The sequence below is a fragment of the Heteronotia binoei genome, chromosome 5 (genome assembly GCF_032191835.1).
Source record: "Heteronotia binoei isolate CCM8104 ecotype False Entrance Well chromosome 5, APGP_CSIRO_Hbin_v1, whole genome shotgun sequence".
Taxonomy (NCBI): Eukaryota; Metazoa; Chordata; class Lepidosauria; order Squamata; family Gekkonidae; genus Heteronotia; species Heteronotia binoei.
Window position 1 is genome coordinate 52,987,050 of NC_083227.1, and position 21,734 is coordinate 53,008,783.

General features: G+C 39.3%; 1 protein-coding gene across 32 annotated transcripts in view; it reads right to left on the reverse strand.

The window, feature by feature from the left end:
* Positions 1–3,434: 3,434 nt before the first annotated feature.
* MAGI1 (membrane associated guanylate kinase, WW and PDZ domain containing 1) overlaps positions 3,435–21,734 on the reverse strand; it is a 736,174-nt gene continuing 717,874 nt past the window's right edge. For 27 of the 32 annotated variants that reach the window (XM_060239488.1, XM_060239486.1, XM_060239490.1 and 24 more), the window contains 5 exons: positions 16,240–16,330; positions 16,033–16,093; positions 15,073–15,219; positions 10,482–10,620; positions 3,435–6,296 (listed from right to left, as the gene is read on the reverse strand). In XM_060239488.1, the coding sequence (XP_060095471.1) occupies positions 5,536–6,296; positions 10,482–10,620; positions 15,073–15,219; positions 16,033–16,093; positions 16,240–16,330 (1,199 nt within the window). In that variant the 3' untranslated portion in view covers positions 3,435–5,535. Of the gene's footprint in view, positions 6,297–7,710; positions 7,800–10,481; positions 10,621–15,072; positions 15,220–16,032; positions 16,094–16,239; positions 16,331–21,734 lie in introns of all 32 variants that reach the window. The other 5 variants (XM_060239495.1, XM_060239492.1, XM_060239491.1 and 2 more) reach the window with 2 other exon arrangements.

Genomic DNA, 21,734 nt, shown 5'->3' on the forward strand with positions numbered 1-21,734 from the left:
ACCAGGGCTTTTTTTTAAATCAGGAATTCAGTTCTGGCTGGCTTGGTGTCAGGGAGTGTGGCCTAATAGGCAAATGAATTTCTGCCCCGATTTTCTACAAAAAAAAGCCATGTATGAAACAATGATGTCAGGGGGTGTGGCCTAATATGCACATGAACACCTGCTGGCCTTTTTCTTTAAACAAAAAAACCTGTTTACCCTTGTGATGTAATTCACAAAACAGCCTGAATTCCTCAGACTGCATGCTGTTCTGGTCTTCATTGGTCAATGCATGCATTTGTCATTTTGCAAAATGTGCAAAACAGAAGTGCTCAGGAGGCCACTCTTGTAGAGAAATGCATCAGCTCAGGAGACAACTTTTATTACAATCCCAATCCAACTGTATTAGTTTATTTGGAATCTTTGCTGTCAGATTCAAATGTTATATTTTGTTATCTTCTTACTATCATAGTTGTGATTCACCTAGAGTTCCAATGAGAAAGATAGACTATAAAGGTAAATCATCAGCATCATCATTATCTCATTTCCTCAACATAGAAAGACCAATTTCTCATTAGGTTTATTCTGGTCTCAGAGCCCTTTTTCACCCGGCACTTTTCTGATTTTGCACAAGCTGCTGCGGGGCTGCAACTTGCCCTGCCTCTTTCCCACGACAAGCAAGATTCTCTGAAAACTGGTTTCTGCTTGCCATGGGAAAGAGGTGAAACAAATCGCAGCCCCGCAGCAGCTTGTGCAAAATTGGACAGAAGAGCTGGGAGAAAAAGGGCTCAGAACAAGCCTAGTGAGAAATCAGTCAAAGACTTTAGCATATACCTAATGTAAGCTAATAACTATTCAGGTGTGTGTGTGGGGGGGTTGCATTTCCAGACCCACTATAATCTGTCTCAGATGGGTCCTTCATGGGATTGATGAGTTAACTCCCTGAGTGCCAAAAGACAAGTCAGTGAAATGTTAATCTGAAACGCTAATGATAATAACGGCAGGTGGGGAAATTCATGCTGTTAGTGCTGATTAAAAAAAATGGTAGGGTCACAGGTCTAGAAAGTATCCAGAGGTCATATAAATTTCCTATCCTCAAATCAGTCATAAGAATAATTTCTGCTGGATCAAGACTAAAGGTCCTGTTCCAGAATCCCCCTTTTCACAGTGCCCAACCAGATGCTTCCAGAAGGCTTACAAGCAGGACAAAGAGGCCAAATCCTTCCCCTTTTGTTGCCCTTTACAGCATCATGTACTCAGAGGCTCACTGTCTTTGAACGTGGAAATTATATTATGTCTGATAGCTATTGATGGAATCTCTTCCAAGTTAGACTCCTCTGCATATAACAACAACAAAACAGAACCAGATGGCTAGCACATATTTTTGAAGTGATATGATTTTACATTTGTGTATTAGGAGAAAGTGTATCAATTAAAAGGTTACTGATAATAAGTGAAGGATACAAAGTTAAAAAATAAGAACTCAGTTTTGGGTATATTTGTTATTGCTCTTTGCTGCTTCTGTTAAGTGAACTCTGCCCTCTCTTCCTGCATATAAGTGTTGAAATGGGAGGATGGGGCTCAGTGAAGTTCATCCAGACATACAATTCAGCCTTACAGTGCCTATACTAAATTTTCTATTTAACATGGATAAAGGTTCCCAAATATGAATTGTCCGTGGGAATGGATGATAATATCTGTTTGAAGTAAAATCCTGCAAACACTAACTTAAGAGCATTTTCCTTACAGAAATCCAAAACTTTTGTGTGAGGAATGGAAGACCAAGATATATCTACATGTGGCATACTAGTATGCACTTGGGATAAGAAACTGTTTCTGCTTAATACATGATACTTTTGGGGTTCTTTTGTCATTCTTTCCACCCTTGCGCCACACCAAAGTAGAATCCAGAAAAGAAAACAGTATGTTTAATTTATAATAGCATGACATCAAATGTGAACTGTTTACCAAAAAAGAAAAAAAGAATACAGTTATAGATGTGGACAAATATGTATTGCACTGCAACTTCTTACAAATTCCTTCAGAACTCTTGACTCTCTGCTTGTATTTTAGCATTTTGTTTCAAACCTCCTTCATTTTGTATGTGTTTATCTCCAAATAAAAATGTGCAACTGTAAAATATAGCTCATGGGAGACTTGTTTTTCCTCACTAGATTAATGTTGTGTAAAGAATAAGAGATCTACAATGGCCTTAAAACTAATTTCCTTGTGGATTTCTTACAATGGGAGGATTAAAATACCAATTTACGTAAAACTATTTGGTTAAATATTGGATGAGGTAGGAAAGACTTAGAGTTAACTTAACTGGTCTTGATCCAAGCAGGTCTTTTGATCTAGACATGCATAAATGCCTCATGATAAAACCCTTCATAAATATGGAGAACATGGCTGAATTGGTACATTTCAGGGGAATCAGCAGGAGTCATTTCTGACGTACAAAACTTTCTCACTAGAGTGACCAGGTAAGTGTCAAAGGTTATTATTAATCTGTAATGTTTGGTGATCTCAGTGTCTACCAGAACAACTTTTAAACAGCAAAACATTGAACCAAAGGTAAATTAAGGAATAATCAGCAAAATGTTTCTATTCTTTTGAATATAACCCTGATGTGAGTAGCTCAGCATGTTGGTTGGGGCTGTTCTCTTTCTTCAATACACACAGAAAGCACCTCCAATATTGCCTGAAAAGCTACTTTTTAAACTTTGGGTAGTTGCAAAATCAGTGTGATGAAGAAAAAGAATGAAGGCCAGACTGGGTGCATGTCTGGACTGATTATGTGACAGAGCTTGAGAAATCTTTTTTTGAAAGAAAAGGATAATCACATCAACACCCATCTCCCCCATCTTGTAAATACCTAGAAGTTATCCAATTTGTGCTAGTAAAACAGCAGTGGCCAACCTTTTCTTAGCAAACAGACACTTAAACTGAGTCAAAAGATTATTGTATTGTATGGCCCACACAAACAAGCCATTATTCTTGGGTCCTAAAACAGATCACAGTTCCTTTCTTAGCTTCATCAATACAATTTCTTTCTTGTGTTTTCTGGACTCAAAATGGCTAAGGAAAAATGGCTTTTGTTGAAAAAAATGAAGTCATGGCTGCAAAAGGACACCCAAGGGTAGGAAATTTGCTGGCCCAGAATATCAACAAAGGAAATGTCAAAAATGAGAGGCAGTAAATCATTTGTCACCTGAGCTGTTCAATTATATAATTTGTTTACATGGGAATAGATTTTCCCCTTGTTCAACAGAGACACCAACACACATACACACACTTAGCTGAAAGGAGGCAGGAACACAGGCATCCGGCAGAAAATCCTTGTGCTTCCCTGCAAGAACTCGCCTCATGCTTATGTGAAGTAGTTTTAAACAGAAGAGAACAAAGATGAGTGAATTGTGCTGCATTTCAGCCTTAATCTTACCACTTCAGTCATATTTATGCTTTGTATGGAAATCTTTATTTGATAATAAAAATAGCATTCACAGACTCTTTCCTTCTGAGTAGCTACATCATATACATTGTTTTGTCCCAAGGAAAGAATCTTTTTACTGGGTAAAGTCCACATCTACTTATAACTAATGTTATGTATAAACCCGATTAAGTCAAATAAAGCTATGAACAATGTAGTATTTATATATGCATAGTGTTTGTTTGTTTTTATAAAAAAGATTGGCCCACATTACTGCTTTTCATCAACACAGAAAAGAGCATTATGATTATAGCACACTGCAAGAAATGATAACTAAAGAACACAGACTGCACGCAAGTGCCCTGGAATCACACAGGCAGGCCTTCACCATGAGGAAAGATAGACTATTCAAACCAACAAAAGCATCAGAGTGACTTTGCTAGTCTCCTGTTTAAAACAGCTTTACATACCTGATTCAGTTTACATTAAAATATATTCCCCTTGAATCAATTTGTTCCATTTTTTCCTCAGAAATATAAACACTTAGCACATTCCTCACAGCTAATTTTTTTTGTCATAAATTCTCTTTTATACAAGAAAAAAAGGCAACGGTTTGTCATTTTCTTCAACAGGCTCTATTAATTACAATTTCAACTCTGTACACACAATGATTGGCCATCTTTTTTTTTTCTTATTCCTTTACAGTACCATGGCAACAACAGTGATAGACTTGTAATCCTTATTGTGTGTGTGTGTGTGTTTATGTGCATGAGTATGGAAAATATGGTGAAACAGTATACTTGTACACACCAATGCACTGTAAAAAAAGCAGCAATTTTTAGACTTTTAGTGGTCCTACAGTAACCGTAAACGTTTTGGCTCAGCTAGGCAGTAATCCATTAAAATCTCATATCAATACTACAGCAGACTTACCACACAAACTTGCCATTGTAAAAAAAATACACCTTAGAACCTTGTATTGGTGTTTTTCATTTTTTACAAATAAAATACAGCATAAACCGTATCGGGGTTAACAGCTTGAAAACCCAGGCTTTCCAGACATTGCATCTTTTTTCTTTCATCTCAAGTAAGAGTGATGTGATAAATGAAAAAGAAAACATCTCCCCCACCCCCACAAGAAAAAAACAGAAGCATAGAGATGCAGATCTAATTTGGCAAAAATAATAATAATTAGTCTGATGACTGACCCCATTTTCTGAAAGGAGCATTGGTTCCTCAAAATGCATACTGACCAAAAAACCAAAATTAACATCTGTTTCCTTTCAAAGCGGACCAATAACAGCATATGGGTTCCAATTTCATCCTCATAGTCCTAAAAGCGGAACATGAGCCACACAGATGCTGCCTTTGCAAGACACTGTTTAATGTTGCAGAGATGAACAAACTGGATGGCCTATCCCTTGCATGACACAAGACACAACGGAGACCCGTCCTTGGCCACCTTGCTTCCTTTTAAAGGAGACCCCCCAAATACTCACTGTTCATGGAACAAACTATAAATTCCATAATATTTTTGTGCTGTGTGATTTGTATAAATATCCTTCATCCCAACAGAAGACTCTTTGAAGAGTTAATATTGGCAAGACGTTCCTAATTTGTAAAGAGGGGGAAAAAACCACCCACCTTCTACAGTAGTTCTCAGTTTTAACTGAAACACCCCTCCTTTCCTCCTACTGATCCTAGAGAAAATCCTACACACATTATAGCAGTGAATCATAATTTGAACAAATCAGTGTGATCGGTCATAACATTTTTACCACTGGTAGTTTGCTCTCCAAATAACTAATGAAAAGACAACAAAGCAAATAACTAATAGGAATGGTGCTAATTAAGGTTACTGATTATGGAAGAACATAATTTTTATAATCCTTCAGGTTGAACATTTGGCAATTTTCAAAAAATGAATATACTGGAAAATACTTTAATATTGTTACACACTAGGCTCAACTCTCTGTACATATTCTCATTATCCGATTTTATTTGTATTTTTGCTCCTGGAGGCATTAGACATGAGGAACTAAAATGGATTCAGGTTGCTACCTTCCTTCTTATAAATTATGAATGCTGGGAAAGGCCGCAATAGTATCACAGGCCTATAAAGCCCATTAGATACTGAGGTCGGTACTGCACTCTTTGTAAGGTCTCCTCCTTTGCTCTAGGGATTGCCTGTTATTTTTACTGGTGTCATATTTTAGAGTGCGTTCTTCCTTCTCCCTGAAGCCAATTTTATCATCTCTATTCCTTTTGTCAGGAGACCTCTCTCTTCTCCGTTCCGGGGTCCTGTCTCTCCTCCTGTCGGTTGACTTTGCCCTCCTTTCGGAGGGTGAGCTCTCTCTCTTCCTGTCTGGTGATCTCCTCTGATCCATCAGCCTCTCGAGTGACCGCCTCCTTCTGTTAGGTGAGCCATCTCTTCTGCGGGTTGGAGACCTTTCTCTTCTTCTCTCTGGAGAAAAGTCTCTCCTCTTCTCATGCCGTTCCCTTCGTTCTAAAGTATTATCAGCACTCCTTGTCCCTTCCCTCCTCTTTTCTGAAGATTTCCGTTTCTGCCCATTGATCACCACCAGTCTGTCTGATGGCCGATCTTGCCTCCCTTCTGGTGACCCGTCTTTTTTCCTGCCTGCTGTGCTATTGCTGTTTTTAGAAGTTCCGTTCCAAGTGTGGTGTTCACTGGATTGTCTGCCAAACTCTTTGCTGCCTTTTGGGTCCTTAAAATATATCCGCTTGTCTCCATGTTGTGATGATTTGTGAAGATCTGGTGGATAACTGGGCTCCAATGATGAGTGTTGTCGTCTGCCAGATGGCATGTTTTTCACTTCCGATACATTTTGTGAACTTGTGGCTGGACTGTTCCTGTCACTGCTGGGGTCTGAAAGAAAGACAACAACAAAATGTTTGGTACCTGTAGCTTCATTCCAGAGTTTGACACCAGTCATTCATTCCTCAGATTTCATTAGTGACAAAAACAAACAATGGTTAAGCAGTCAGTAGGAGACTAACTGAAGCTTTTGTTAATTTCAGTGTAACAGCAAAGGCTGAGAGCTAGAGATTAGTATTGGTGCTTGTCTTCACCATCTTAGGCCAGGTATTGGTCCTCTCAGCATCATGAGTCTGAGAATTTTAAACCTTTCCAGGTTAATGCAAGAATATTTTAGAATTAGCTCCTTCAAATTCTTCTTTTCAATTCCTGTTGTACCTTCAGCATAAAAGCTGCATGGGGGTGAGTGGGATCTCTTCTTGGGAAGGAAGGCTTTCATACCTAACTTTTTTGTTTTGTTCTAAGTAGCACTAAAATTAGTGTTACTCTGTGTTTGGGTGTAATTTTACACCACAATGTTTTAAGTTTCCTTTTTTCTGAATAGCAAGCATACTCTTTAAACCCAATTTGCTTCAGGATATTTAGGAAGTGTGTTGAGGGGACAATTTTGGTTTTGCCACAATGATTCAACTTAAACACACACAATGGGGGAATGGGTGGCAGAAGGGCATGACCTGATCATATTAAAGCAATGGAAAGCTATGCAGAATGGATCTTTTAGGAATACTTAAATCTTTCTTGTTGCCACAGAGACAGATGACACACACTGAAAGATTTTTGACTGGCGAATTGAGAAGCAAAGATTTTGTGCTGGAGTTAATATGAAGTTTTGTGTATTATTTAGAATGGATGACATTACAAAAAAGGCAAAACATTGCAATTTGGTTGCTTTGAGAGGGAAAAGTATGGTATTCCCCCCCCCCTCCACAAGTGTATCTATTTAAAGATTTTAAAATCAACCCAACCCAAAAATCTAATCACAACTTAAAGGAGTTTTTAGGTAAATTCAAATAACCTTGATGACAATGGCTAAAGCTATCCAAACTCCCTTCTTCCTCCTACTGCACGCTAAATAATCACAAAATGTCTTCCCTGACGCAGCCTATTTTCTTAGTTTTGCTTTTGTGCGGGCCATAATTTTGATGATTACTATGTGGAAATGACATATGAGTTTCACATTATCAACTGGCTTTCAAAAAACAGACAAGATGGAGGACCACATTCTCCTCTTCCATAGATGCCAAGGTATTTTTGGCTTCTTGTGGCCTGTTGCAAGACTTAAAGAGAAAAAGAGAGATAGGGAAGGAAGAAAAGAGACCATGTTGCTTAACGTACTTACAATTGAAGGAACTGCAGGGTGCTCAGAATGAATTGCCGTATATACAAAAGGATAGCAAAGCCGAAAGCAATGTGAGAGAATTAGGCCACAGCACAGAAACACCTAAAATTGATTTTAGCTACAAACCGTAGTTTGATTATGGCCCATAAGGTAGAAGCAAGACTCCCCGAGCTTGTCATTTCTCATACATGCAGCGATATTAGGAGGTATCATCGCTGAGGAAGGAAGAGCCCGGCACCAAGAAAAGTAGAAGAAAGAGAAAGAGAAAAGTAGAATATTTAGATACCCTATAATAAAGAGGAAAGAAAAACCCCCTGCATATTTTATCTTAGAATAAAGAAAAGTTTATTTTTTTCCAGACAGGATTGTCTAGGCATCACCCAAATATAAGGCTGCAGACACAGCAGTTGTTAAAGCAATGCATTGTAATCCATCATGTACAAAAGGTGATTAGGTAACCCAGACAACAGAAGCATCCATTCTGAGGGTGGGGGGAAGGAGGGAGCAGAAAGACATAACTGGAACAGTAACACAGAATGTGAGAGGAAAAACAGTTAACAGTCAACAGTGACAAAAAGAAGCCCACCAAAGACCACAACATTAAAAATAAGTACAAAAATCATTACAAAAATATACAGCCTCGTTAGAGAAGCGCGTTCCAATCAAGTCAGAAAAATATTGGAACCTAACATTATTTTCGAAGCAACTTGTTAGTGACCACGGTGAGAGTTATCGAAGAAGCAAAGCCCCCAATGTCACAAAACGGATAGCAGCAGTGCAACCCCCCTTTTGCTTGAAAATGGAATTGGTTACATGATTGAAAAGTTACTGGCAGCCAAAAAATTAAAAGAAAAAGAAAAAGAAAGAAGCCACCCCACCCCCCACACCCTGGTGCTGGATATTCATCCTAAGTGCAACAGACATTCTTGGAGATGTGAAGCACTTTTGTTTTTTAAACAGGGTATATTTATGATGTTTAGCATATGATACAATACTTTACAGGCAAAGAGAGTATAGGAAAAGACAGAGTAGAAAGAACATTACACAAGTTTAGTTCTGCTGAAAGACGGCCAACTGTACAACCAAAGTGTAAACACAGTCGTTTAAAATCATTAAAGAGTGTAAACTGATTTGTATAGTGGGACCTGGCCTGAATATTTGGTCCAGTGTGAGGTCTTAAGCAAATAAAAAATAAAACTAGAGAAACCTGTCCAAAGAAATTTACATTTCTGTATTATCTTTACTACTAGCAGGGATTGGAGTTATGAGCTAACAAGTGTGAGGGGTTTAATTTTTTTTTAAGAAGATCTATTGGTTTGGGCTATGTTTACAGTAAGGCCTTCTGTAAATTGTGCCATCAAGGCTGCCTTTAGCAATACCTTGCATTCCTTGACAAAACCATTCCCTGTAAAACTAACTACACTGCCCCTTCTCCTGTTTACCTCAAAGATTTTTCTGACAAGCTCTGAGAGAACCCATTTTTGTGCTGACTCCCCCCACCCCCAACATGTTGAACTCAACTTAAGCTGACTTTTCCCAGATGGTTCTACATCTTGTGAATGGTTCAGCATGGGCTTAGATCGAAACTCCCCATTGAATAGTTCTACATTTTTGAGAATCAGCTGAACTGACAGCTAGCTATGGATGCAGCCATTCAGTAAACCAGTTCAACTTGATACAAACTTATGGAAAAAAGCAGCTAGTGCCAATTTCAACATGCAATAACCCATTTGTGAGGATATACCCTTAATTAAAGCATGCTTCCCTATGCCTTTGGGAAAGCAGCAACAATAGCAGCAGAGTATGGCATCCCCCAATCTCCCATTTGTAGGGGACCGAGAAAAGGAGACTGGCTGGAATCTCCGTTATGTTCCCTACTAGGATATAACAAGGAACATAATTTATTGTTATAATGTTATCCCAAATATGGGGAAGCATAAAGGACATCTGTTCAATTATGTGCTTATATCTCATAACTGGCTGGAAACCAATTACAGTTGGGAAAAGCCCTACATCTAGGGCATACTTTTGAACAATTATCTCAAATAAATAAGACATAATAATATTATATACATTACTAAGCCACCTCAACCTCTACCTACTCAACTTGTACAGCGGTGGACAAGAGGGTTTTTTTTTTAAATGCTGACCTTGTCTTCCTTGGCAGGCAAGTAAAATGTGATCCTCTGTAATAAACACTGGGAATGGCCTTTTGAATTTGCTCATAGCTTACACAGTCATAAATAAACATACATCCCAAAGGGTAAGAGAGGTGGCAGGAGAGGGGGGAAGGTGCAACTATATATATATATATATATATATTGTATTGCGTACTTTTAAAAAATAAATTTATAAATATTTACATAAATATAAGGGGACAGTAAGAGCCCAGACACCATCTTGGAATTCATGCCTATAGATACAGACAACAGCCAAGGACAAAAGCCCAACAAAGGCTACAGCTTCAGAATGGTAACACAGGATTTCTGCATTGATCAGAAGAACAAGAGAACAATTCATCCGCTGAGAAACAGTTTGGCACAGTTCAATAAACATTCCTCGTTTGGTCAGACAGGACAGTAGGGTGTGTGGGGTTTTTTTTTTGTCTCTAAGTTTTTGCCCCCTCTGATCACCAAAAAATACTGCTTTGAAGATGATCTTGCCTGTACACTGTGCCCCCAAAAGAGTCCATAGTAGCAAGCAAAGGATGAAAATGTGTAGAGAAAATTCAGCACAAGCGAGGCAATAAACCATTTGCTGCCAAGGTTGGTAAGACACTGGTGAAAAAGGAGAAAAAGAGAGAGAAAAAAAAGAATCCCCGCTTCAGATCTTGAGACATATCATTCATGGAGTGATGCCAGGAGGAAGGAAAGGAATGTTTTCATAGTTTGACCCACCATATTCTGGTACAGAACCATCTCCACGTTTGAGAAAGAGGCGAACTTTGCGGCCACCATTTTTAATCAGTTCTATGGCCCGGGAGTGCTTCATGTTCTTTGTAGTTTCTCCATTGATCTCCAGGATTTCATCACCAATCTATCCGGAAATAGAGAGAGGATTCCAAATTAAAGCAAAACGATGTGGGAAAGTAAAAGTATAAAGATGAAAACAAGATTGGGTAAAGGTAGACTGGGGTAAATATAGTTCAGGATCCAAACCTTATTTATTTACATTATTTATAGACCTGCCTTTCTCCTGAACAACTCAGGAACCGAGGCAAGTAAACAATATAAAGTACAAAAAAAACCCCTGTACAATCAAGAGTTAAAATAAACATTAAAACAATAACTATAAAGTACAGTAAAACTACATTAGCATACGCCCAGCCAGCAATATATCACTCTTTTGTCATATTTAGACTCTCCTAAAGCCAGTACTGGATCAACATGTTTTTGAAGGGGGACAAAATTAAAAAATGATGCCCCCTTAAGAGCCCGTAGAATAGAATGGACTCTATACCCAATTTGGCACACCCCCTCCGGTGGTGCCTGGGGCAAGCACTCCCTCTGCTCCCCCCTAGATCCAGCCCTGCCTAAAACTCTCCATAATAATTCTGTTCTACAGCCTCATCAGAAAGCCAGAAGAGCAGAAGCCCCCTGACATCTTCTGGAAAGCTGTTCCACAAGTTTTGGAACCAAAGGCAAATTTTCAAGTTATTTTCAAATACATATCCAGAAAAATCACTTGTGCCAGAACAGAATTAAAACACATTGTTCAGGTAGGCATATAGTATAGTCCTGTACCACTTAAAAATATACATGAGGATGCTTGTTTGGAAGGCTCGTCATAACAAACTTCCATGGCTGTGGAAAACTAACACATCAGGAAGATGACTGAACTAAGATGTGACTGCATAGTCTCTAATAGTCCAATCTGAATCTGAAGTTTCCAAGCATATGCTTTTTAAGAACAGTGAAAACATTCAAAATATGTTACCATTTATTCCAAAATAATGTCAATTGGAAAACCACAGTCCAGAAAGATTAGGTACATAAAACACTTCACCTACAAATGAGCATTCACTATCCACAGTGACTTAAGTAGGGCTTTCTTACTATAACATAGCACTCAGAGTCCTGCACAATTGTTGATGGCAAAACTTTCCTTCTCTGAGAAATGCTTTATTTGCGCCTGAAAAACCATCTCCAGAGCTCATTTTGAATGGCATGTATGTGTGGTATTAAAGCATCTCCCAAGGCCTTCTCCAGGAAATTGCACTTCTGCCCTCAGTTTCTAATATCCCATTTCTAAGCATAGAAAACCTTCTCAAATCCCATCTTCTGGTTATATGATACATTTTCTTTCCTTTTCCAGCTACATTTGTTGTTTTTTTAAACCTATGTTTCTTTCCTGAGGCCCATCTCAAAAAGCATATCAGAGATTTGGAAATGGCATTTTAAAAATAACCAAAATTATCAAGGTGGTTTTCCTTTGAGGAAAAACTAAAGTGTTTGGTGCTTTTCTATTTAGGAAAAACACAACTGGGAAGGAGGAACATGATCGAGGTTTATCAATGAAGCACCAAAGGAGAAATTGGATAGAGAGAACTTTTCCCCCTTTCCCCCAAAATTCTAGGAGGCCATCGCAATGAAGTTGAGGGACAGATCAGAAAAAAGAAGTACTTCAATGCAACACCAGAGGTGTATGCTTGAAAAGATTCAGATTTGAGAAATGTTTTCCATACTAATATTCCAGGCTATTCAGATCTCCAATACCATTTTAGGATTCAGGTTTTCAAAATTCCAGGTTTTTTTGGGGGGTGGGAGGGGGTACATTATAACCTATGGGGGATTTTTTGCAAGTGGCTTAAGTGACTGTTTTTCAGCCAAATGGTACTACAATTGCAGGTAACCTAGTTCTGCCTATCTGCTAAGAACCAACCAAAGGGGTCCACAACTTCATCGGCCCCTGAACAAGGTGCTCCTAGGCATCCTACTTGTCTTCATTTTTTTCCCTATTGGGAAAAACATCCAAGCTTTCCTCAGGGCAACAGCAAAAGGCCCTAAGTGCAAACCAAAAGGCCCTAAATGCAAACAGAACCAACAAGCCCAACAGAATCAGTGTCAAGCCAGAGAAGCCAAGCCAAACCAACTTAGGCAAAGAACACTGTTGCAAGCTCAACACAACCAATATCAAACCACAAAAGACTAGCAGAAAAATATTTTTGAAACAGAGAAAATACAAAGCAGTTAAGCAAGCCAAGGGAAGATAAACTAACATAGCAGCACATGCGTTTAAAGCCCTTTTAAAAACACAGTGAAACAGAATGCAGCTATTTTTAAAAGAATCACAAAAAAATCCTTAAAATAATATTTTAAATAATGTTTTAGAACAAAGTCTCCTTCTGGCAAGTCTATCCCGACAATGTCCAGGCACAGAAGAAGGTCTTTTCAAGCAGGCAGCTGCAGGCAGCAGAAATTAAAGGGACAGACCAAATGCAGCAGCAGCAAGCACTAACAGGACTAAAATAACAACAATAATGATAATAATAAAACATCTAGCTCTGAAATGGAGTCAAGCTTCAGAACAGACCTCTTTCTATCCTCTTTGCCTATGCTCAGGGAATCATGGAGGGCTGTGAGAGAATCATCATGGCTGGGCAGACAGATCTAGTTCTCCCCCTAGCAGCTGCTCCCATTTTTGGGGGGTGGCTGCCTCCCTCCCCCCTGCTGCCCAGGAAACCTGTTAAATGGAAGAAATACAGGTCCTGGAGTCTTAAAATGCCAGCCCCAGATATTCATGTATATTTCTGGAATAGTCAGGAATATCTGAGAATCCTGAACTAAGATGCATCCACCTCCTTCAGGTATCAACAGCCACATCAGCAGAAGAGAATGGGAAGTTCCAGTGGTGATGAGGGCAAGGAATCATTGATGGGTAGCTGTTGGGAGCAGCACTAATAGAAGACAACATTGCTGGAGGATCTTTTGTAGATGTCAGTTTCACTTCAACTAACCTTGGTTAGTACTGCATAGAAGAAGGCAATAGTGAACCACTTCTGATGTCCTAAAAGCTGTCAACATGGGAGCTCCTGACCTCTGATGACAAGGGTGTGGCCTAATATGCAAATGAGTTCCTTCAGGGCTTTTTCTACCAAAAAAGCCCTGCCTTTAGGAATTGACAATGAAGAAACTGAAATTGTTAAAGATGATCTATCAATTGGCTCAATCCTCAAGCAAAAGGGAGATTGCAACCAAGAAATCAGAGGGAGACTGAGATTGGGAAGGGCAGCCATGAAGGAGCTAGAAAGATTCTTATCAAGGATAATATCTAGATAATTCATACTATAGTATTCCCTATTACTAGATATAGGTATGAAAGTTGGACCATGAAAAAAGCTGACAGAAAGAGAGTTGATTCACTTAAAATGTGGTGTTGGAGCAAAGTTTTATTGATACCATGGGCCAACAAAAAGACAAACAAATGGAATCCACCTGAATTCTTCCTAGACATTACAATGACTAAACTGAGGCTATCCTGTAGGGGTGTGCATTCAGCTTCCCTGAGCTGGAAAAAAAACACACAAATAAATTCCTTACCTGTATTTATTTGGTATTTCCTAAGTTGAATAAAAAGTCAGGAAACTTTTTCGCTAATGAATAGTTTCCCAAATTCTTTGGCTTTATTCCTGGCTTTTTGGTACTCCTGACTTCCCTGTACTAGTTACCAGTTGAGTACCAGATCTGCTTCAAGGTTCTAGTATTGACATTCAAAGCCTTACGTGGCCTGGGACTGACATACCTGCGGGACCACCTCTCCCCATATAAGCCCCAAAGGTTGTTACGATCTGCCAACCAACATCTTTTGGCCATCCCTGGCCCAAAGGATGTCTGTCTTGCTTCAACCAGGGCCAGGGCCTTTTCAGTCCTGGCCGCAATCTGGTGGAATCAGCTCCCTATGGAGATACAGGCCTTATCGGATTTGTGACCTTTCCATAGGGCCTGTAAGATGGAGCTGTTCCGTTGGGCATTTGGTTGAGGCAAGTGGGTGTCCTTCTCCTCATTGCCTATACCATCTGCTATCCTCCCCCACAGTGATCCATTATCTGAATTATTATATCTGGGACAACCTGCACTATGAGCCTGCCCACCTTTTGTTATATAGTACTGTGTTCGTTTTGTTTGCTTTTAATTGTATTTTATTGGTTTTATTGTATTTGACTGGTTTTATTTGGATGTAATCCACCCTGAGCCCATTTGGGAAAGGGCAGAATATAAATTTACCAAAATAAATAAACAAACAAACAAACCACATAAACAAGGATCATCCATTTTTCTCTGAACCAAGAATGAGTACTGGCTAGAAATTGCAGACAGATATTGGCTTAAACATAATACTGTTCAAAATGATGGGTTTTTAAAAAGCAGAATTTGAAAAATTCTTCAATTTAAAATTAAAATTCTTCTGGTTGTAACCTGGAAAGATTTTCAATAAAGGGTTTTTTTTTTAATTTTAAAAAATTAAAATGGTATCTCAGGCCAGACATACCCTCATTTTTCCACATCTCTCAGCAGGACCATCCTCTGCTAACCGCAACACGTAGAGATCCATGTTATATTCTCGGCCGCCGCGCAGGCTAAAGCCAAAACCTTTGGCTCCTCTTTCAAGTTCAACTGTGTAAAAATCCTGGTCCGGCTGGAGTAGGGTGAGGAAAACAAGGCATTTGCAGCTGGTGTCTTTCAGTCTTAAAAACTGCTTTTCACATTAATATGAGGAATACATAAATCAGGGTTTTCACCCCTCTACTTCTTCTTAAAGAAATCCAGTTAAGAGGAATGGATAATGATCAACTTGGAAGATATTCTTTAGTATTAAAAATCATTATGTCTTTTTTTTTCCAGACTAACAGATAATGCACGGTTATATATTCCTGTTTTATAATTATTCCCATGTTATTTATTGACATAAAGGATAACTAACAAAAACAGAAAATGTCCACAGCCTTTATCCTTTCCTCTAGTAAGCTAGCATGCAACTGAAAGGAATCACTCTCGTTTCTATGGTAATTGCCAGCAGGAGAGGTCACAGATGTGTGAGGCATTAACAGGCAATGTAACAGGAACAAGGACACCTACAGCACGGATAACTGGAGAGCCACTTGGCAGAATCCTTCACTACACTGTTATCTTACCTTCTCAATGTATACTTGGAACACAATTTACTTCCAGGGCTAGCCTGAAACAGTACATGCTTGGAAATGCACCGTAAATATTATTTTCACAAAATATTAGTTGCTGTGATTTTGCTGCTAACAGCTGTCTACAATTCAGCGTCTGTCAAACTGGAGCATTACCATGAGCTACTCAGTGACCTCCGTTTCTCAAACAAATAGGAGGAAGAAGGAGCTGAGCCCCCACTGCACACACTTCCTCCTAGAAAACAAGTTGCAATCCATGAGCTAAAATGGCAGGCTATATAAACGGAACACACTTGAAAAGAGTTTCTTACCTGTGAAGCTGGGGGTGGTTTGAAATCAAACTGGGACTCCTGCTTTGGTTTTGTGTTGTTCCTGTTCAGTTTAGAAAGGGACGGGGGAGGGAGAGTAAGAAGCAGGAGAAAAAAAACATTCAGTTTTATTTGCAGTAAAGGTAGCACAGAAGTTAACAGGAGACAACCCCACTTTAACACATTCCCTGAAAAACAACACAAGCTGACCTGGTCTCGTGTGGCATTTGCTGAGGAGTATGTGTGGTTGTAATTGTAGCAATTTTTTCTGCATTGGTCAATAAAGTAGCATTGGAGGACTCTGCAAAATAAAACGATACTCTTTGTGAGGCAGACTGTTCCTGTAATCACAGTATGCCCGCAGCTTCCCCTGGGCTGAAGCATCCCATTCGAAGGAATCAAATACATTTTTAAACAACACAGCACTCAAGAGGGCTTTGATCTAGCCCACATTTTGGAAAGTCAATATCAGAAAGGGGGTCACATAAGTAGTTAAGTATTTATTTAACATTGCACTAGTACAGTGATTGCCTACAAACCTTTATCAAGTGAGGAAATCTTATGAAATAACATGTCTATGAAAGTAAATAATACTGACATTTCTCTTTTTCCCAGAGTAGCTGTCGAGGCATAACTGCATGGAACAACAATTCTAGAAGTCTGGAGTGACTATATGTTACTTTTATAGCCCTTTATTGGGCTTCTTTAACTTGCTTCCTTCCTATCCTCTTTACAACATAATTTGCTTCACAACTATTTTTTATTATTCTTTTTAAAAAGAAAAGAAAATTTAGACCTCATGGATGCAGGTAAAAGACAAGATCATACAACATATAGAAGAATTTTACCTTTCATTCACACTACTATACATTGATATATAGTTTAAGTAGAAATGGCAGACCCTTGATTTCTAGAAATAAGATACAACTCCTAATGAAGTCTCAAGCAAATATTCACTGATTTTGATATTAGCTTCTAGAAAGGAACATTTAATAGAAGAAATTATTGCAAACATATTCATGTCATCCAACATCAATGTTGTTCAAGAAGGCTTCCATCTTTCAGGCTACAGCTGTTTTTTAGCACTGTTTCATCCTGGATGCAAAGTCTGTCTTCATTTGTCCACACTACCCATTCACAAGGATTGGCCACAGTGAACCCTTTAATTTTATTTATAGGCTTCTGTGACATCATCATGCCTGATGCAGTAATGCCATTGACAAAAATCATAGGGTCATTGTAATCAATCTGATTAAATAGCGATAAGGGTAAATGAGTCAAGGACAGTCAGGGCAAAGAGATACTGCACTGAAATAATACAAATATTTTATAATAAGAGTCAAAAATCTCTAAATACAGAAGTCTCTTCTCAACATTCATTAAAATCAGTATGAAACAAAGTTTTGGCTGGACTCCTAATCTTAATCCCTTTTAGATTAAACAAATACATTTATTTAAACTGTTTGTATCCCATACTCTCAGTTAAAAACTCAAGAGCTGGCTTACAACAAGAGACTGTGTGATTATGAGTGCTGGACTAGTACCAATGGAGCTTGGGTTGGTTTAGCAGAGATGGGATGCCATAGAGTCACCCACCAAAACTGCCAGTCTTCACAGAAACTGATCCCTGCAGTCCAGAGATCAGATGTGATTCCGTAAGATCTCCATGCCCCACCTGGAGGCTGGCAACGCTAGTCGGGATTCTATCTCCAAAAGCACAGCACCATCCCACACTATAGTTTGATAATTTGGGCATAATTGCAAGCTACGGTTTATGCAAACTGTAGTTTGTTGGTATGTTTCAAACACACCTCGATGTGAATGAGCCATCATAAATACTGCATAAAAGACTGGGCCTCACATTAGCACTAATTTAATGCTGTTATTATCTCTCAGAGCATATGGCACTTTATAGAACGGAAAAGGTAGGTTTTAGGAGAGATTTTAAGGAACTGAGAGAACTGGCATCACACAGGTTTTCTGTGAGGCAACTGCATGCAAGCAGGCAAAAAGAAAAAAGAAAAATGGCAAAGTCATTTGAGGGAGAAGGAATCTGTTGGATGGCTGAGGATGGTGAAGCTGAAGGAAGATAGGTCAAAGGCACAGAAGAAGAGGATGTGAGAGCAGAGAGATAAAAGGGGAGGTGAATGTAATGGAGGCCTTTGATGATAAGAAAGATGCCTGAGGGAACCCCAACAGAGAGGGAAAGAAGAAAAGCTTCACCTACGGAAACAATAAATGAGTGATTAGATAGGTAGGAAGAGAAGCAGCTGAGAAAACCTAAGGTGTGAAGGGACTCAAGCATGAGAGAGTGATCAGCTGTATCAAAGCTGGCAGAGAGGTCAAAGAGGGCAAGGACAGAATAGAGACCATTGAATCAGCAGTGATTTTTCTGATAAAGGCAATTTCAATTGAGTAAGAAAGCTATAAAGAGATAAACACCTCTGTGCACCTGAAGAATGGCTTCAGCCTTTCCCCATGTGCCATTTTCCTAGTCTGAAATTATCCCAGGGACCCCATACCTCCTGTGATATATGTGAGTTTTCCCATATGGCCCAACAGCCCTCCTCGGATTGTTTTGGGCTGGGAAATGGCAAGGAGAGAGGGGAGGCTGAAGGTCATGCTCCATGTGATTCATGTTGGATGTTGCATATGCAAAAACAGAGGACAAACCACAATTTATGTGTGATGATTCTGACACAAGATGGGGGTCCCAGACAAAACCTATGTACTCTGTAATGTGAGAGGCCTACACTCCTTTCAGTCCACTGAAGGGTGATTTAGAAAAGTGTAACATACAAATCCTTGAACACCTGCTGGCTCAGTTCACATTATGCTTGCCAGTGGTGATCATGTAGCTGATCAACTGACAGGTCATACAGCTGTTTGCAGTCTGCTTGCATCTAGCCACAGGAACAGCCTGCTTTCAGCCATCAAGGCCCAAACTCAGTAGATAATCAGTTTTTAATCTCCACTTCCAAACCTCTCATTAGGTTCCATCAAGGCAAGGGCTTAGCAACAAGTTTGGGAGGCAGTTTCCATGTGGCAGCCTTTTGAGTTCATCAGGAGTCAAATTCACACGTGGGTTTGACAGCTGACAATATGCTCAGCTATCTAACACATTTACTGCTCCATTTGCAGCATCCCTACTATATCTCTGAATAGGATTGCATTGCAAAATACTGTAGAAGGAATTTATTCAAAATAGTTCTATTCCATTAAAAACATTCCACAAGAGAAAAAATATTATTTGGCAGCCACTGGCATCCAGAGAGTTACTATGGTTTAGTGGCACAAGTGTCAGACTAGCATCTGGGAGATTCAGGATCAAATCTCCAGTTTGCCACAAAGCTTGTTTGATAACCTTGAGCTAGTTATTCACTCAGCCTAACCTACTTCACAGGTTTATCATAAGAACAAGTCAGAGGAGGGGAAACACATTATAGGCTGTCCTAAGTTCCCCCAAAAAAGGCCAGGATAGAAACCATAAATAAAAGCAATAAGCAAATTCACAAACACCCAACAGATTTTTTTTTAGAATAACAAGGATGCCCAGTTAATATCTCCAAGAAAAGACAGGGGTTCCCACAGCAGCATTTGCAATGAGTATCTAAGGTCATTTTCACATGGATTATTTACCCTAAATGCATTGTGTATTTGTACATCACATTGGGTTTCCATAGCTTTTCTCACAACTAAGAACAGCTGTAGAATGAGCAGGGTCAGCCTTCCCTTGTCCTTTTCTGTGCACAGGGTACCAAACTCCACCAGCCAAGTCACTGCTAACAGAAGCAGTCACCCAATCACATTGAAACAAATATTGAAAATCCATGCCAAGTCACAGTGTGTGGAGCTAAGCTGCCATGACCTGCTTGAGCCTCTTGCACCTAGAGATTTACACCTGGTTGAGAGGTGGCTCAAGCACCAGGATGCAGAGGATGTTTCTTTAAGAAAGGTGTAATGAATTCATACTTCAACATGACCAGGATCCACCCACTCAAGAGGGCAGTGATCGCTTCCCAATGCCCAACTGGTCCCTTTACCATGAGAATATCAACCAAGAAGGGCAAGAGTCGAGCAAATGGATGCCAATCTACAGCTCTCCAAGCACCTTGTTTAAAATTCATTCAAGTGAGAGAGAGAGAGAGAGAGAGAGAGAAAGAAAGAGAGAAAGAAAGAAAGAAAGAGAGAAAGAAAGAAAGAAAGAAAGAAAGAAAGAAAGAAAGAAAGAGAGAGAGAAAGAGAGAAAGAGAGAAAGAAAGAAAGGAAGGAAGGAAGGAAGGAAGGAAGGAAGGAAGGAAGGAAGGAAGGAAGGAAGGAAGGAAGGAAGGAAGGAAGGAAGGAAGGAAGGAAGGAAGGAAGGAAGGAAGGAAGGAAGGAAGGACTTAGAGAAGTGCCTGGCATGTTCAACTGACTGTAAAATGACATGGCAGTATTTTTCTAAGCTAATATAGTTGTGCAATAGTGTTGCCAAGTGAGTCTCCCAACAGTGACTAACCTATAAATTGTTAAACCATTTGGTGTCCACATTCATGAGAGATTGCCTCTTTCCTTGTTCTCTACCACTATAGTCTTTAGGAGCAAGCAAAAATCTTCTCTGCATTATGCTACTCAAACACCAAACTGAGCAATAAAGCACATTATGAGACATGGCTGGAACACAACTGTGGAAACTTTTTTATTTATTTCTTTAATTAATTTATTTAAGATTTGTATCCCGCCCTTCCCACTTCTAAGAAAGGTTCCTCAGAGCCACATGTGGCTCAGTACAGAAGCAAATATGGCTGTTTAAAGGAATAAGGGGTTTCTTAGGTATGCTTTAAAGAAAGGGAAACAGGCAATTGTTTGGCCACTATGTGAAATTCAGCTAGATGAACCACTGGCCTGATCCAGCAGGTCTCCTATATTCTTAAATGACTTGAGTACTCCAAGCATGAACCATGCACAGGTTTATGCCACTTAATGAAAAAAACTGCTGAGGGTACTTATTGTGTGTGTCATATTCTAATAGAGGATGCACAAGAACCAGTGTTTGGGCTGCAGAAACAATTTATCAGAATAAATAAACAGGAACCCTGTAGAACATTAAAGACAAATAAATTTTTATTCTACCATAAATTTTCATTAATTAGAGCACACAGCATACATCTAATGAAATCCATGAAATCTTAAACTAGAATAAAAATGTGTTATCTGTTTCTAGGTTTCTACAAGATTCCTGTGTGTAATTTTTCTTCTTGTAGAGTCTGGAAGTACCTAAAAAGCAAGCATGTGGAGGAGTATCACATTATCAGTCCTCTACGTACTATAAACCTGCAGATGAAGGGAAGGATTCCGTAACTGAATGTCTTCCCGGCCACATATCAACGGCTTTCTACACCTGTGTTAACAGTTCATACATGGATCAAGCCTTGACATGCTGGGTTGGGTTTCAAAAGCCATAACAACTGACTTCGAAACAGTCAGATGCAGCAATTTCTGTGTTTTTACTTTTAATGGGCTTTTCTGCAGGTAGGAGGGGTTGCTCCATAGTCAATTTACAGGAGAGTCACTATGTGTTAGTATTAGCAATGGACATCAGTTTCACCATAATTTATTCAATTACTTAAATGTCCTGCAGTGCATTTTGAAAGCAGCACTGGAGGAGAATGGGCAACCTCATTACTCCCCAGTCTCATCCTAACCAAGTGGAGAGAATAAGAAAT